The sequence below is a fragment of the Lissotriton helveticus genome, chromosome 2_2 (genome assembly GCF_964261635.1).
Source record: "Lissotriton helveticus chromosome 2_2, aLisHel1.1, whole genome shotgun sequence".
NCBI classification, from domain to species: Eukaryota; Metazoa; Chordata; class Amphibia; order Caudata; family Salamandridae; genus Lissotriton; species Lissotriton helveticus.
The window spans coordinates 296,995,116-297,011,754 of NC_136060.1; the positions used below are offsets into that span (position 1 = coordinate 296,995,116).

Genomic DNA, 16,639 nt, shown 5'->3' on the forward strand with positions numbered 1-16,639 from the left:
TACATGAAATGAATCAAGCAAAGCAGGGTTATGAACAAAGATAAAAATTAAATCAATTCATTGGTTCACAACAGAAACATCAGCTCCTGTTAAATGTAACAAACAACCAAAAAATATAATTAATAATGGTCGTCAGTTGGTGCTAACGCAACGCTTCTGGAGATGATGGAAGTGTCGACGTTTCGGTCTATTGTGCTGTCTTCAAGAAGACCATCATCAGGACAGTCATAGTTCGTTGCTGGGACAACCCCCTGAAAATGGAGAAAAAGGAGATTTGAATCGTGGGACCGTTTCAAAGAGAAAATGAAGTTCGGAGTCAACTATATCAAGGAGATCTGTGAAACAAGTAAAGAATACAGAGAATACAGAGATGGAGCTCCTTTTTGTTGACTTCTATTTGCCCTACTGGGACTCTATTTTGCACTCCAAATAGAGGCACTGTGACTTGAAACAACAGAGCAACGTGGAACCATCGGCAACAGCAAGCATTCGAAAGGCTGCAAAATGCTTGCTGTTGCCGATGGTTCCACAGATCTCCTTGATATAGTCGACTCCAAACTTAATTTTCTCTTTGAAACGGTCCCACGATTCAAACCTCCTTTTTCTCCATTTTCAGGGGGTTGTCCCAGCAACGAACTATGACTGTCCTGATGATGGTCTTCTTGACGACAGCACAATAGACCGAAACGTCGACACTTCCATCATCTCCAGAAGCGTTGCGTTAGCACCAACTGACGACCATTATTAATTATATTTTTTGGTTGTTTGTTACATTCAACAGGAGCTGATGTTTCTGTTGTGAACCAATGAATTTATTTAATTTTTATCTTTGTTCATAACCCTGCTTTGCTTGATTCATTTCATGTATCTCCCCATAAGATGTTTTGACACTTGATATAAAATATTTTTTTTTGCATTGAAAGTACTTCCTCCGTACTTCTTTTCTTTCCCTTCCATTCACTGCTTGATAAGCTTTAGCCTAGCAATGTGTGTAATTAAATTTGATTCACTGGAGGACGATACATTAGTACTACTCCCAAGTGTCATCTATAGTTATTTCCAATCAAGTCCCTGGTAGCATACATTTACCTGAAATTTTACTTGGTTGCAGCCAATAAATTCGATCTTTGACTTCACCTAGAAGACTCTGAGTTTCTGTAGTCTAATCAGGAAGGACCCGAAGTCTTAGGGTGTACCCCTGGCACCGCTGGGTTCCGAAAAACCCAGTACTTCATCTGGCGCCCAGCGTGGGGCGATATCAGCGGTACCGGTCCAAGCCAGGTGTTCGTGAGGAGCTTCGTGTGAAAATTCTGGAGGAAGGCCGCCACTTCATCGACCCCTGCATGTCGACGTGGTCCAAAAGTCTTTGCTGCGAGGTTCCCCGCTTCCCGACGGCTACGAAGGACTGCTGCCCTGACTGTCGCCCTGATTTGGACCTTTGATGTTTGGTAGAGCGAAACGATAGACGAGTCTTCTGGTGACGTCATCGATACCTCAGTTAAGTATAAGTGGAGCGTCTCCCAGTCCTTAGTTGGTTCTTAGTTTGGGTATCCCCTTGGGATCTTTGATTTGGAACTTGCAAGTACCAAAGCTGAAGTACTCGTGTATTCACGAGACTATCGTAATCGATAATCCTTTGAAGTTTGAAGCTAGACTAGAGAGCGAAGATGCCTGGTCTTAGCAGACTTGGAAATTTGTTATGTTTTGGTTGTAATAATAGGGATTCCCGATTGGAGGACTCGTGTCCGGTTCCTCCGATTGGAACTCCAACCTATGAACTGTATGTGAAACATGGAGTAGGCACCATCACATATAATGAAGTGTGGATCCGATACACCAGAAAGGATGGTGTTTTAAAATGGCCCCAATATGGTAGCTTTGACACGGAAATCTTAGATAATCTCGAAGTTAAACTTTTCAAGAAGAAAGCCCGGCCGGCGATGTTTGACTCTTTCCGCCTATGGCAAAAGGAAGCCAAACAGAAGGAAATTAAATTAGCGAAGAAAAATAAGAGAGAAAGGGGTATCTCGATAATGCAAGATGCAACGAAGAAGAACAGATGAGTGAGCAGTTGCACAGGCAACGTAAAATGGTAATCGATAAATGTTATCCAGTTTTGCCGCCTCTTCAGCAAGATGCAGCAAAAGACCTTGAAAAATACCCCCTAATGTCGCATTTATTGAGTTTGCCACCCCCTTATGCACAGAGTGCTACGGCACCTCCGCAACCTTTAGCTGCGCAACCTTTGGTTGTATTGCCTCCTGCTCCTCCACAACCACCAGCTGCTCTTCAGTTGGTTCCTATTCCTCCGGTGCAGCCTCCTCAAGGGCCACCGACTTTGACATCTGCTCTGCCTTTACTTCCTACAACTTTGACCCCTATATCGACTACCACTCCTGGTATTCCTCCTGACACTGCCTCTGCGTCTGCCTTGCCTCACTCTGCTCTTCCGCCTGTCCTTTCATCGACTTCTCCCTCTGTTCGCCAGAGAATGACTAGCACTGTTGCTAGCCTTCTATATCCTCTCTTTGGAGCAACAAGTGTAACCCCTGTCTCAGAGCGTAAACTGTTGCGTAGCCAACGGCCTGACTCTAGGGTGAAGGAAACATTGAATTATTTGGCACATAAATGGGTTACCGACCTGATAAGATATGAGCTAGAGTCTGTTATGGATGTCTTCCATCAGTGGGAAGCACCAAAGCAGAGATAAGTTTTCGAGAAAATGTGTAGTTTCCTTTATGAAGATTTAGAGGAGAATGATTTGGAGCCCAATCCGCCTGAGTTGTGTCGTGTACGGTTCGAGTTTGGAAAAGGCGCAATTGTGGGTTCAGATGTTAAGAAAGCAGTTGCGACATTGTTGTCGTTCAGGAGTGAAGGTGTTTCTCTGTCATTGTTTGAGTCTGATTCCTCTGTCAAGAAGAAGGTAAGACAATATCCCATGAGAGAAGTTCCTCCAGTATGGAAGGAAGAAGTAGCGGCTGGTCTGAATAATATTCCCCCAGCTATACCAGCACATTTTCAGCGTGTCTGGGTACATGTTCCTTGGAAGCGAGCTGAAGTTTTGGCCCTTAAGCAGACATTGCCTGATCCCCGTAAAAATCCTGCAGGGTATTACAAGGAATTGTCACAGACTGCAGGCTCTTGTATTATGAATTTAGCCGACATAGACATGTTGTTTGGGAATGTTGTTCCACAACCTTTATGGGGAAAGATTTGTCATGCGCATCATGATCAAGAGTTAGGTGACTCATGGGCTAATATTAGTGCTGCAGATGGCCGACAAGTTGGTGGTGCTAAACCCGAGCCTTTAGTAGCAGACCTTCCTGGTAGGATCATTAATTACATGAAAACTTTAATCCCTGCGATGCGTGTGAATTGGGATAAATTGTCTGCGTGTAAGCAGAAGAAAGATGAAACGGTGTCTGATTTCTTCACCAGGTTTGAAGAGACGTTTATCGACCACAGTGGTCAAGATATGAGTACAGAAGGTGTTCAACGGTTGTTCGTTGACAAGTTCGTGCACAATTTGCTTCCCGAGTTGTGCAAGAAATGAAAACATTCAGAAAGTTCTTGGGCAGTTTCCTCTTCAGCACAGATATTGGCTACTGCACAGTATTACGAAAATAGGGACAAAGACAAGAAGGATAGAACAGACAAGAAAATGAAAGAGTTAAAAACGTAGGTTCTTTTACAGCAAGCATATCAGCCACGTGGTGGTCAGCGTAACTATCAGCAACCTCAACAGTTTCAGAGAAACTCGCAAAAGTTCGAGTATCCTCAACAGCGTGTCCCTGTCGGTCCCAATCAGTGTTCATATTGTAACGAAGAGGGTCATTTCAAGTATAGTTGCCCTATTTTGTTACAGCGTATGAATGGTGCTTCTGGTGCTCGAGGTCGAGGTGTTCAACAAGCTCCTAGAGATAGAGGACGTGGAAATTTCCCCCAGAATGCGCGTTCCCTTCCACCTCAAAATTCAATGAATAGGTTTGATCAGCAGAATAACGCGTCTGGTAGGACAGCTCAGTACTATGCTGATGACTACTATACAGAAGATGAACATATGGAAGGTAATGATTGCTAGGACAGCCATAGACAAAGAGAGGGAGTTGTTTCAGTTCCAGTAGATCAGAGTGGACCTTACGTTGAGGTGATTACATCAGGTGTGTCAGAGCCTTTTCTGTTGGATACTGGTGCTACAAAGAGTTCTATTATGCACTCTAAACTCCCTGGCGCACCTTTGTCTGGCGAAACGAATGTATCAGTAGGTTTTTCTGGTGCCCCGGTTATAAACCCGGTTTCTAGTCCTATGTCCCTTTCTGTTGGACCTTGTGAATTCGAAGCACCCCTTATTCTAACGACAGGTTGTGGTGAAAACTTGTTAGGATTTGATCTGTTGAAAAGATTGTATGTGACTTTGTACTGTTCTCCTCTGGGAGTACAACTTACACTGGGTAAGAAAGTGGTCTCTCCAATGTATTTGTCAAAGGATAAACTTCCGACAGAATTGTCGTTTCTCCCTAATATTCTTTGGGCTACTGACCCTAATGATGTGGGTCTTTTGGAAATACCGCCATATGTTGTGACATTGAAAGCCAATGTTAAAATGCCACGCATTCCCCAGTATAAGGTCTCTAGTGAAGGTGAACAAGCGTTGCTAGCGATCATTTACAATCTGATTGAAAAGGATGTGATTGAAGAGACAAGAGGCAACGTTTGCAATAGTCCTGTTTTGCCTGTTTTGAAACGAACTGACCGTTCCCAGCCACCTGTTTACAGATTTGTGATTGATCTTAGAGAGGTCAATAAAATAGTTGTGCCACAATTTCCAGTTGTTCCTGATATCACTGCCCTATTGACTATGATTCCAGCTTCCGCGACCTGGTTCTCGGTGATTGACTTGAAGAATGCTTTCTTCAGCATCCCGATTGCCGAGGAGAGTAGGGATATTTTTGGCTTCAGTTTAGGAGGCCGAAGCTTCCGCTTCAAACGCGCTCCCCAGGGCTACTGTGAAAGTCCATCGATATATAGTCAAGCTTTAAAAACACAGCTTGATACGATTGTTTTACCTGATGGCGCTACCCTTATTCAGTATGTTGATGATCTGCTTGTTGCTGCAGATACTGAGGAAATCTGTAAAGAAGCCACGTTGTCATTGTTGCGTCACTTATCTGAGTTGCACCACAAAAGTGTCCCTTTCAAAATTGCAGTATTGTCGACAAGAAGTGACCTACTTAGGTCATCTCTTATCGAAGGAGGGAAGGAATCTGACCTCAGAAAGAATTCAGGCAATAGCGAAATTGAGTGTGCCAAAAACACAGAGAGAAGTGCGTGCTTTCTTGGGCATTACATCATATTGCAGACAATGGATACCAAATGTTTCTTTGTTGGCCAAACCTTTGGTGGCATTAACCTGTAAAGATACACCAAATCCCCTTCCATGGTCTGAAGAGTGTCAGAAAAGTTTTGCCGAATTGCGCAGTGCATTGTGTTCGGCTCCTGTGTTGGGTACTACCGACTACAGTAAGCCCTTTACATTGTATGTCCATGAGAAAGAAGGTTGTGCATTGTCAGTGTTGACACAGTTGTTCGGAGACAAGCAGTGTCCATGCGCGTATTATTCGTCGACTTTGGATCCGGTAGCTAAAGCATTGCCGAGTTGTTTAAGAGCCATAGCAGCAGCAGCTGTTTCTATTCGGCAGTCTTCTGGTTTAGTGATGAATAATACATTGATTGTGATGGTTCCACATGCAGTGGACGCGTTGTTAAACAGGACCAAGACACAGCACTTAACTAGTGCTCGATTGTCAGGTTATGGGTTGACACTGTTAGCGAGTCATGTGCACATAAAAAGATGCAACACACTGAATCCAGCTACGTTGTTGCCGATTGTAACAGAGACAGATGCTTCTGAAGAGCATGATTGTTTTCTCGGAACGGAAGAAGAAACAAAAGGAAGAATAGACCTTCAGGACACTCCTCTTGTAAAGTGTGATGGTACCCTATGGGTGGATGGTTCATGCTTCAAGCTTCCGAATGGTGATACGACTGCAGCATATGCTGTCGCGACTTTGCATACGATTGTTGAAGCTGCACGTATCCCACATAATTCAGCTCAAGCAGCAGAGTTGATTGCACTTACACGAGCATGTGTGTTGTCAAAAGGAATGAAAGTGACTAAATATCGGTGTCTGGTAATAAACCCACCCTTTCATCTTTTCCTCCGATTACCAACACAGAGCTCCTTTCCTTCTGCAGCCACATTAAATCTGGGTCGCCTAATGACCTTATTCCAACTAAAATGGTCGGCCCCATGATTCCCATTCTGGGCCCGCACATGCTGGATGTGATTAACATCTCCCTAACTAAAGGCCAGGTCCCTGCAGATTGGAAAAGGGCGGTGGTGAACCCGATCAGGAATAAGGCATCCTCTCCTTGGACAGACCTCTCCAATCTACGACCTATCTCCCTCCTGCCTCACCTGGGTAAGGTTACAGAGAGACATGTGAACACCTATCTTTCTCAACATCTGGAAGCGACGGAAGGCCTGGACTACTCACAATCTGGTTTCAGGCCTAACCACAGCACAGAATCAGCCCTTCAAACAGTGACCAACAACATCAGAATGGCACTGGATGAGGGCAGTTCCCTGATTCTGGTTCTGCTGGACCTTTCCGCCGCTTTCGATACGGTGTCTCACACTGTGCTCCTCGACCGCCTAGGTGAGGTCGGCGTGGAGGGAGGAGCTCTGACTTGGTTGAGGAGCTTTCTGACTGGTCGTGTCCAAGAAGTTAGGCTGGGCTCCCACAAATCCATGCTAAGGGAGCTCAATAAGGGTGTGCCACAAGGCTCATGCCTCAGCCCTACACTTTTCAATGTGTATGTGGCACCCCTAGCCAACTTAGCTAGATCTTTCGGGTTCACCCCGGTGTCGTACGCTGACGACACCCAACTCCTTTTCCCTTTTAAAACTCTCACATCTGCAATAAAAAGATCTTTTGCAGATGGTATGAGAGCCATTGCAGACTGGATGTCAACTAACTGTCTGCAGTGCAATGTGGGGAAAACGGAGGTCATGTGTTTTGGACAAGCGGCAACATATTGGTCATCTGACTGGTGGCCCGTGGAGCTTGGCCCTGTCCCCACCCCCAAGAGTTCTGTTAGGAACCTGGGAGTGCTCTTTGATCAGCAACTTACTTTCAAGGGACATGTCAATCAGGTTGCTGGTACCTGCTTCCGGGCTATCGGGATGTTGAGACGAGTCTTCCCCTATATTCCAGACCATCATAGAAAAACGCTCGTGCAGGCTCTGGTCATCAGCAGGGTGGATTACTGCAATGGGCTGCTCCTCGGAGCTAACGAGGAGCAGCTCAGTAAATTGCAAGTAATCCAAAACACAGCAGCAAGGATTGTCCTGAATGTTCCAGCTAGGACTCCTTCCAGTCCCCTGCTGAAGAGACTCCACTGGCTTCCAGTGAGGAAGCGAGTCCAATTTAAGACTCTATGCACGATTCACAAGAGCATGATAGGGGAGGGCCCGAAGTACATGATTAAGATCTTTCAGCCCTACATCCCGGGGCGTTTTTTGCGCTCCAGTCATCAGCAGCTCCTGCAGATACCAAGAGTAAGAAAAACCAGACAAGGTGGCCGTGCATTAGCCTATGCCGGCCCAACACTCTGGAATTCCTTGCCCCCAGAACTCAGATCAATCTCCAGTCATCTGTGTTTCCGGAAGAATTTAAAGACGTACCTGTATCCCGATAAATAAATTACTACTCAGTTTCTGCACTCTTTATTAGTCATGCTCTCGTAACTAGCACAATCTCGTGGTACAGCAATAGCGCAGAGATACCCCTTCGGGAGTCTAGTCTGGCGCTTTATAAGAATATAAAATAAATAAATAAATAAATATATACCGACAGCCAGTATGCCTTTGGTGTGGCTCACAGTTTTGGACGATTGTGGAAAGAACGTGGGTTCCTGACTTCGCATGGAGCCGAGATTCAGCATGGTCAGTTGGTGAATGAGCTTCTTGAGTCACTGACTTTGCCATTGCAAGTTGCGATCGTAAAATGCAGTGCACACAAGAAGGTGATTGATGATGTTGGTCGTGGAAATGCATTTGCTGACAAAATCGCAAAAGAAATAGCAAGGGATGTGATGAGTCGAATGTATGTTGCAGGCCCTGCAAGATGGATTGGTGACGTTGGAATGTGTGAAGACACGATAGAGAGTGTGAAGTCTATTCAAGCCGAAGCTACAGAGAAAGAGTTGAGTGTGTGGAGAGAAAGTACGGGTAAAATGGATGCCAATGGTTGTTGGATTGAATTGTCAGAGCATCAGAGATGGTTGTTACCCGATGCGTATGTGCTTGCAGTGGTTACAATTCCCCATGGAATGGCTCATATCAGTGTGAAAGGGATTTGTAAGTTGTTGGCTCCGGTATGGCAAAATGCTGGAATTACTAAGTGTGCAGAGAATGTGGTCAAGAATGGTATGGTGTGTCTGAAATACAATCCTGGTAGGGGAACCCCAACTCCAGCTGGTCATTTTGCGCCTCCAACGTATCCATTCGAGGTTTTGCAGCTCGATTTCATCCACATGGAAAGGTGCAACAATTTGAAATACGTACTCGTTGTTGTTTGTGCCTTTTCGAGATGGGTAGAAGCATATCCCCTGAAGGACAACACTGTCTTATCCACAGCTAAAGCCCTTGTGAAAGAGTTTTTCCCTAGATTTGGGATGCCGAGAATGGTCTGGAGCGACAATGGGAGTGAATTTGTGGGTCGAGTGATGAAGAAAGTATGCGAAGGGCTAGGTATCCAGCAAAAGTTCCACGCTGCAAATCACCCCCAATCAGCTGGACTAGTAGAATGCTATAATGGCACGCTAAAGCTAAAACTGGCCAAAATTCAAGCGAGCTCTGGTCTTAAATGGCCTGACGCTCTGCCCTTAGCACTCCTATCAACAAGAATGACTGTGCATTCACGAGTGGGACTTAGTCCCTATGAAATAGTGTTTGGCCGTCCGGCCAACATATGGGTAGTGCCAAGGCCGACAAAATTCAGTGAGATTGAGCACCCTGTACTGCTTGACTATTTGTATGAATTGACGGCTGAATTGCGTGTTTTACACCAACAGGTTCACGATACTCTGCCTCAGGTCTCTGAAGCTCCAGGACACCAAATCGATCCGGGATCCTGGGTGCTGGTGAAGAATTTTCAGCGAACAAAGAATGACCAGCCCCGGTGGACCGGCCCTCACCTAGTTCTTCTCTCAACGAGATCAGCCGTTCGAGTGGAAGGAAAGAAGCACTGGATCCACGGTGTACACTGCAAGAGGGTACCTTTGCCTCTGCCGTACGACCGGTGGGTCCAGGAGGGTGTCGCTGACTCAGAGACTGAAACTGTGCCTCGTTTTCTGCCTTTCAGTGATGCACGTATAAAAGGAACAATTTCTGAAAAAGAAAGTGACAATCTCTTGCAAGAAGCTGTGCCGCCGTCAATTCGATTGGACACTGCAGAGCCTGAACTCCTGTTTCAGTATCAAACAGTACCTGGGAAGAAACGCTATAATCTGAGGCTGAGAACTATGGAAAAATATATATTTTTTCCTTTTCTTTGCTAAATTTTGAAAGTGCAGCTCTCTCATCTGAGAAACTTTTTTTATTTTTGTTTTTCGAACCACCATCCGGGTTCAGCTGTAGGGTCGCGGTTGCCCAAGTCTTTGGGGTGCAGCTGAAGACGTTAGGTCGACATTTCTGGTTGGTCTAAGGGAGTTGCCCTGGACTGACAGAAGCATTCCTTAGCATAGAACACCCTACCATCGCGAGTAGCATTTAGAGAGGATGGAGTTTTTCGAGATGGAGAGACCTGCCAAAACAATGAACTCTAAAGCCAGAATATGTAAAATGATGACCAAGAAAAGCTTTTTGATAATATGCATTTTTATGTTGTTCAGTGTAATGATGTTTTTAATAGGATATGCTCTATTCTCTTTTCAAGTGACATTTGCACCCACTACATCGCCCATACCTCCTCCTTCTACTGTTTCCTCACATTCTGTTCAACCTCTTCCTGAACATGAATCCGCTAGGAGATTAGAGTTTATTAATAACTCCTTCGTTCAGCTTTTGCACCAACACCAACTAGTAATGAACACGACTAACTGCTTGGTGTGTGGTCTTATGCCTCACACAACGGATAAAGGTATCCCTTATCTGGTCCTGCCTTTCAGCCACAATGGTTCTGTGTGGGCATACAGAACAATGTTCATCTACGCACATGAAGTCTACCCCCTACGTTCTGTAAAAGACAATCCTAAGAATAGTGCTCTAGTTAAGGGTATAGTAGATATGATTAAGGAAGATATTTCCTATGAGACTATCCCGAGAGATGAGACACTAGTATATATAGGATGGAACGTGACCGGATATGGAGTTACTCTGAGTGAGAAACAGCAAGCTAAGAGATCTTCCCCGATTTGGATTGTACCCCATCAGGGTCACCTATGTCTGCAAGGTACTGGCAAGAATCCCAGAGCTCAGTTAGGGAAGAGCATCTGCACTGAAAGGTACGTTTTTGCGTCCCAGACTTCCCCTTCGTTCTTAGCAGCTAAGGGTTCCTATTTCATCTGCCATGATAGAGCCTATACATGGTTGCCCCCTGACTTTTCGGGCACATGCTTTGTTTCGTTCCTGTTGCCTCCCACCTACACAGCTGTGGCAGATTACCATAAGACAAGGATAGTTAGAGGTGTCTTCAGTAAAGAAGACACTGCAGGACAAGAATTTGGAGACTTCGTGAAGGGTTTTCTGCCGTTCTGGGGACCCATGGTTAACAGCAGGAACATAAGGCAATTGACAAGGGTGGTTGAATCCACCGTAGTTGAAACTGCCGGTGCCCTTAGTAACTTGACTGCTGAGCTCCAGTCGGATCGTCTTATGACCCATCAGAACAGGGTCGCGTTAGACGTCCTACTTGCAGACCGAGGTGGGGTATGTAGAGTGATCCAATCGAGTTGCTGTGTTTTCATTCCAGATAACGCTCCAACAGTGTACCAGGCCATCTCCAAACTGCATAAGATTTCCGAATCTATTCATGTGGATAAAGGAGATTGGTCGTTGATGGGGTGGCTCTGGGAACTGTTATCCGCCTGGGGATGGAAGATTCTGATGGTCATTGGGATGATCTTAGCCATTCTTTTCCTGTTCTGTCTGTGCGTACAGTGTGCTCCTGCAATATGTGGCCTCTGTGCTACATCGTGTGTAAGGAAACCTGTATCAAGGGACGAGCTAAGTAATAGGATGATGCTACAGCAACATCTCAATGACTTTATGAATATAGACCTGGACTCAGATTAGCATGAGTATAGGTTATTGCCTATGTAGGGGCAAAAGGAGGGTCTGTAGTATTCAAAATTCTGGACCTGTGTTATAAGCATCGTCGTATCAGCAGACCAAGAATGGCTAGTATACTATGCGCAAGCATTTTCGTCATGTTCGAGTGACGATTTCACCCTGAAATCGTCATTTTCGTCCTGAACCCTCGGGTTCCATTTTGTGTACGGCAGCCATTTTGTGAGTTGCCCTCACATAGGCCAATGACTAAGGCCAAACACGTTTCTGAAGGACACGTACACCTTTGCTGACTTCTCTGTGACCTGGGCAAGCTGACTCCACTGCCCAAGGCCAAACCTGTTCGGTCAGTTCCTCTCCCAGTGGCCGAACGAGATAGTATCAAGGCACAACATGCCATAAACCTTTCATCGCACACGAACCACGCCTAATCTCACACACACCTGTCTCTGTTCTTTACTTTATGACTTGCTTTACGAGGAGGAGGTGCCCGTTTTTATTGGGGGTCCGCCGATATCTGATGAAAATACTGGGCCTTGCCGGGTAATTTGTTGTGGGCTGGACGAACTGAAATATGGGCTTGTCATCATGACTCTGCTTTTTCTTTGTAGTGAAAACATGTGAATGGTCAACTGAAATGCAAAGAATGTTTGCCTAAAGCGTAATATTTTGTATAAAAAGAGAAGGCTGGTTTTGTAAGATTGAGCAGTCTCCTGAGAATATACACCGTGTTGTACTTCTAGGACGCCTGTTACTTGGTTGCAGCCAATAAATTCAACCTTTGACTTCACCTAGAAGACTCTGAGTTTCTGTAGTCTAATCAGGAAGGACCCGAAGTCTTAGGGTGTACCCCTGGCACCGCTGTGTTCCGAAAAACCCAGTACTTCATCTCTTGTGCTTTGTACCGCCTTCTTTTGAGCCCCTGTGCGGGTATAAATAAAGCATGCTTTCTGGGCTTGTGGTGCTACTTCTTCCAGTACCGAAGGGTACTGTTTGAACTGTAGCACCACCTCATGAGGTGTAGTAAATGTTACGTTTTCCATTCCAGTTTCTGTGCCAACTTCTGTCTTTTGGTCTGAGGACTTCGTGCAGAGAAGGGCGAACCCCTTGCACTAGCGGGTCTGGCTGAGGCCTGCTACGACAAATTGGCGCCCTACACATGGGGCTCATCGGCGACTCGGATGCCCGAAGGATTGGTCGTGACGAAGGTTTGGAATCTCGCTGAGGACGCGATCGCTTCCAGAAGAGACCCGAGTCTCGCCACCCAAGGCGTTTCTTCCCTTCTTTCCGATCTGACCATCCAGGTGGCGCCGGTCTTCGACTGAGATCTCTTCTGTTGATTCGCCGTGCAGTGGCCGTTTGGTCGAATTTAGACCTTGGCAGTTGGAATCTGGACACCCTATGATTGGTAAGAGCCGTTTTGCGGCACCTACTATGGGTTTTGGATGCCCTTGTATGGTAAGGTAGTTTTAGGAACACTTACTGTGGCATATTTGTATTTCGAAAAGACTAGTCTAATTTGCATTTGGAAATCAGTAATATATATGTGTTGCAACCCATATAGGCAGGCAATGTGAAGATTTTTCTTCAATAAGTTGAATTTGAACGGCGCAACATACTAAAGGTACTTTAAGTGCTACTTTGTGTATAATACTGCATATTTTGCATTATTTTGGCATGCCTGTTTTTAGCGCACTTCAAAGGTTGTGTTGCTTTTGTAATGGTACCAGTCTCCAACTTGAGGAATCGCAGCCGGCTCCCCCAGAGGGGACGCCTAATAGGGACATGTATGTTAAGTTTGGTCTTTCTGCCATAATGTACAGCACGTTGTGGCACAAATATACCAAAAAGGATCCTGCATTACGTTGGCCTATGCATGGGTCATTTGATGCACGGAAGATTGAGTATGTGGAGCAATGTCTGTTTGAGCGGAAGTCTAGACATGATATGTTTGAATGTGTGCGTATGTGGGAGAAAGAAGTGCGTCAACAAGCGAAGCGTGAGCAAGCATTGATTGAGAAAGAGCAGCGAAAGAATGTGTATGAGGAAGCGTTGGAGTTGAGAAAGAAAGAAGTGAAAGAGTTGAAAGAAAGAGAGGAGAAAGAACACAGGTTGCAGGTATCTGGCCAATATCCTGTCCGACAGCCTCTATATCCTGTCCTTAATAAACCACAAGATGATTTTTTGTTATTAGATCGACCTCCACCTCCGTATGCCATTCCGTCCGCTCCGGCCGAAGGCGATGTGGATTCTGACGAAGATCAACGAACAGCGCGGGACCCTCGATCTATGCTGTCTGCTCCACGCGCGGCCGAGATTAGACAGGCTGCTCGTAAAGCATTACATAGCAATGATTCTGCTCCCGATCTTTTAGCAAGTATACAGGGATGGTCAGAAAAAGAGCAACTATATTTCACTGAGACATTTGCCTCAGAAGTTGTAGAATTGTTTAGGAAATTCTCTCCAACATTAGAACCTGATGATGTAGCAGCTGACTGTAAAAACATGCATGATGGTCTTTTTGTTTTCCCTCAGGTGGCTGACACGATTAGACGGTTGGTTAAATTACGAACTGAGGCGGTTCACTTGAAGGAGAAGAAAAAGCTTGCAGATGCAGCTGCGCAGCACAATCCGTCCGGAGAGTTGCAGTCTTCTATCTTTGGAACAGATAAGACAATGACAGTCGATATGAGGCCTATGCGGCAAGCCGCACCCTTGTATGTTCCTTCTAAAGGAGCGGGTGACAGTGATGATAAAATTCTGTTAATGCTAAAGGATATTGCATTTATAATTGGGTGTACACTCCTTGGAATAGAGCAGATGTAATGGCACTTAAAGCAGCATTACCTGATCCACGTAAAAATCCAGCCGCTTTCTATGAGGAAGTTGAAGGAGCTATAAATTCCTGTACCATGACCCTATGCGATATTGATTTATTTTTCGTATTAATATTACCACCGGATATGTGGAGGACCGTTCGTAAAATTGATGATCGTGTTATTTTTGGTGCCGAATGGAAGGAATTAGAACAATTGGATGCGGAGAGGGAGCCCGCTCAAAAGCCACATAAGTTATTATTAGATCTCCCCGCAGCAATATTAACTAAGTTTAAAACAGTTATTCCCCCAAAAAAGATAGATTGGACTGTTTTAGCATTGTGAAAACAAAAAGTAGATGAATCGGTTTCTGATTTCTTTACACGCTTTGAGGAAGCTTTTCATGATTTTAGTGGTCAGTCTTTGACGGATGATACAGGCAGACATTTTTGTTGTTGATAAATATGTTACAAATCTGTTGCCAGGGATAGCTAGCCATTTAAAAGCCAGTGAAAGTTCTTGGACTACATCTTCTCCAGCATCTGTTTTGATGATGGCTCAATATTATGAGCGTCAAGAATTAGAAGCAAAAGGTAACGAAGAAAAGAAATCGAAAGATTTGAAAACGAAAGTTATGTTAGCCCAAGTTTATGGTCTACCCTCTAGAGGCTATGATAGAGGCAGACGCGGATCTTTCAATCCCCCCTTTACTCGTACAAATCTGTCCATTAATCAATGTGTGTATTGTAAAAAATTTGGTAATTGGATGGCTGATTGCCCAGTGTTGCGTGCCCAGCAGAATTCACGAGGGCGAGGACAAATGAGAAATCGTACAGGTTTTTCAGGGCCTAGGGGAAATATGAATGATCGTGCTCGATTTGATACTAATGTGAGAACACAGGATGGGTTTAATACTTTTGACAATGCAGAATAGTAGGAGGGAGGTTCAAAACTAACCAAGAGGATTTTTTTTCAATTAAGTAACGATGAATTTCTACTTCAACCTAAAAACTGTTGTAGTAGAAAAATAGTAAATTATATCTTTAATACTGTATATTGGAACAGTATTTTTTGTATCAGGAGCGAACAAGTAATAGGCCGACCAGATGGGATCCATAGTTTCTATCTGCATCATTTCAGTATATACTTCAATGAGCCACCCCTTGCGTGTTAAGGTCCTTGGCAAAGTTATCATCTACTCTTTCATGAATAATATTGCTGCTAGAAGATAGAAGCATAAAGAAGTGTGCACACCGATAAATGCTTAGTATACACTAGATAGGGTTAAGTTTCATGCCCACTTAATATGTTAGACCCTTTGAAGAGGAATTCATGTTGGAGATGGAGATAGTAATCGCAATGGCATGTCAACATACTTTCAATTGTTGGCCTCTACTTGGAGAAATCCCTTGAAAATTCAGTCTGCATGTGCATCATATTATTATCCTGTTTGCCTGGCTTTTCTATCCTTGGCCTCTTTGCTATAATCACTGACATTTAGGCCTGATAACGACTTTTTGTCATAATCGTGCAAATCGCCACACCAAAGTGGCTCCGCCGAAAGTCACAGCCGCCCTTCTGCCAGATTACGACTTTTCAGTAGTCTAGCAGGCAGGTGGCATGAAAAAGGCAACGCAATGGGCCCGCACTACAAGGTTCCTGCACGGCATGGACTCAAAAGTCCATGCTGTACAGGAACCTATGTGCATGAATACAGGGGTGCATAGGTTATGCCCCCCGTGTGTATCCACAACATGCGGTTGAGGAACATGAGTGCCATGTACGGCCCCTTTGTTTCCTCTCCTCCAAAGTTTACATGGTGTAAGAACCTCCATGTAAATCCTGGAGGAGAGGAAACTTGTAATATGCTTGGTGGGACCACGGTGGTCCCGTTGATCATATTGCGGCCTCTGACTGCCGCTCCAAGGCCCGAGAATGGTGGCTCCCAGGTGAAGCCGGCGGTCCCGAGATGTTCTGACTGGCTATCTCCTGATGGGGTGGTTGGAAAGCTGGTGCTCGGACCTCCAGACTCGTTATAGGGCCCTTAGTGTTTGTATCTCTCTATGCTAAGGGAGTGTCACATATAGCCTTCCAAATTCTCTATTAATATTGAACAACATGTACCTAGGCCAGAGGTTCCATTTTACAAAACATTGTTACAGATGTGTTAGCTCACTTAAACATGTACAGAAAGATATGTCAGTCCCAGTTGCAAAATGTTATTAAATTATGCTAGATAGCACCTAATTGTTAACAAAGACAATGATTGTTACTACTAGCGGTGTACCTGTTTGGCTGGATCGTTCCAGTAGCCGTTGATCCATTCAGCATCACATGCACCACGCCGCAGGCCTGTTTCGCAAACTGATGAACAAAATGTGCACATCCTTACTTTGCAATCATTCAAATCAAGTACAGCTATATTTTCCTTCGATATTACTCTTAAACCATGGCACTTAAACATTTTACA

At 44.8% G+C, this 16,639-nt stretch overlaps 1 protein-coding gene across 1 annotated transcript in view; it reads right to left on the reverse strand.

The window, feature by feature from the left end:
• Positions 1-16,639, reverse strand: part of LOC144821804 (ADP-ribosyl cyclase/cyclic ADP-ribose hydrolase 1-like) — a 322,648-nt gene that overhangs the window by 61,969 nt on the left and 244,040 nt on the right. Inside the window, exon 5 of the mRNA XM_078678979.1 lies at positions 16,457-16,533. Within this exon, the coding sequence (XP_078535105.1) occupies positions 16,457-16,533 (77 nt within the window). The remainder of the gene's footprint in view (positions 1-16,456; positions 16,534-16,639) is intronic.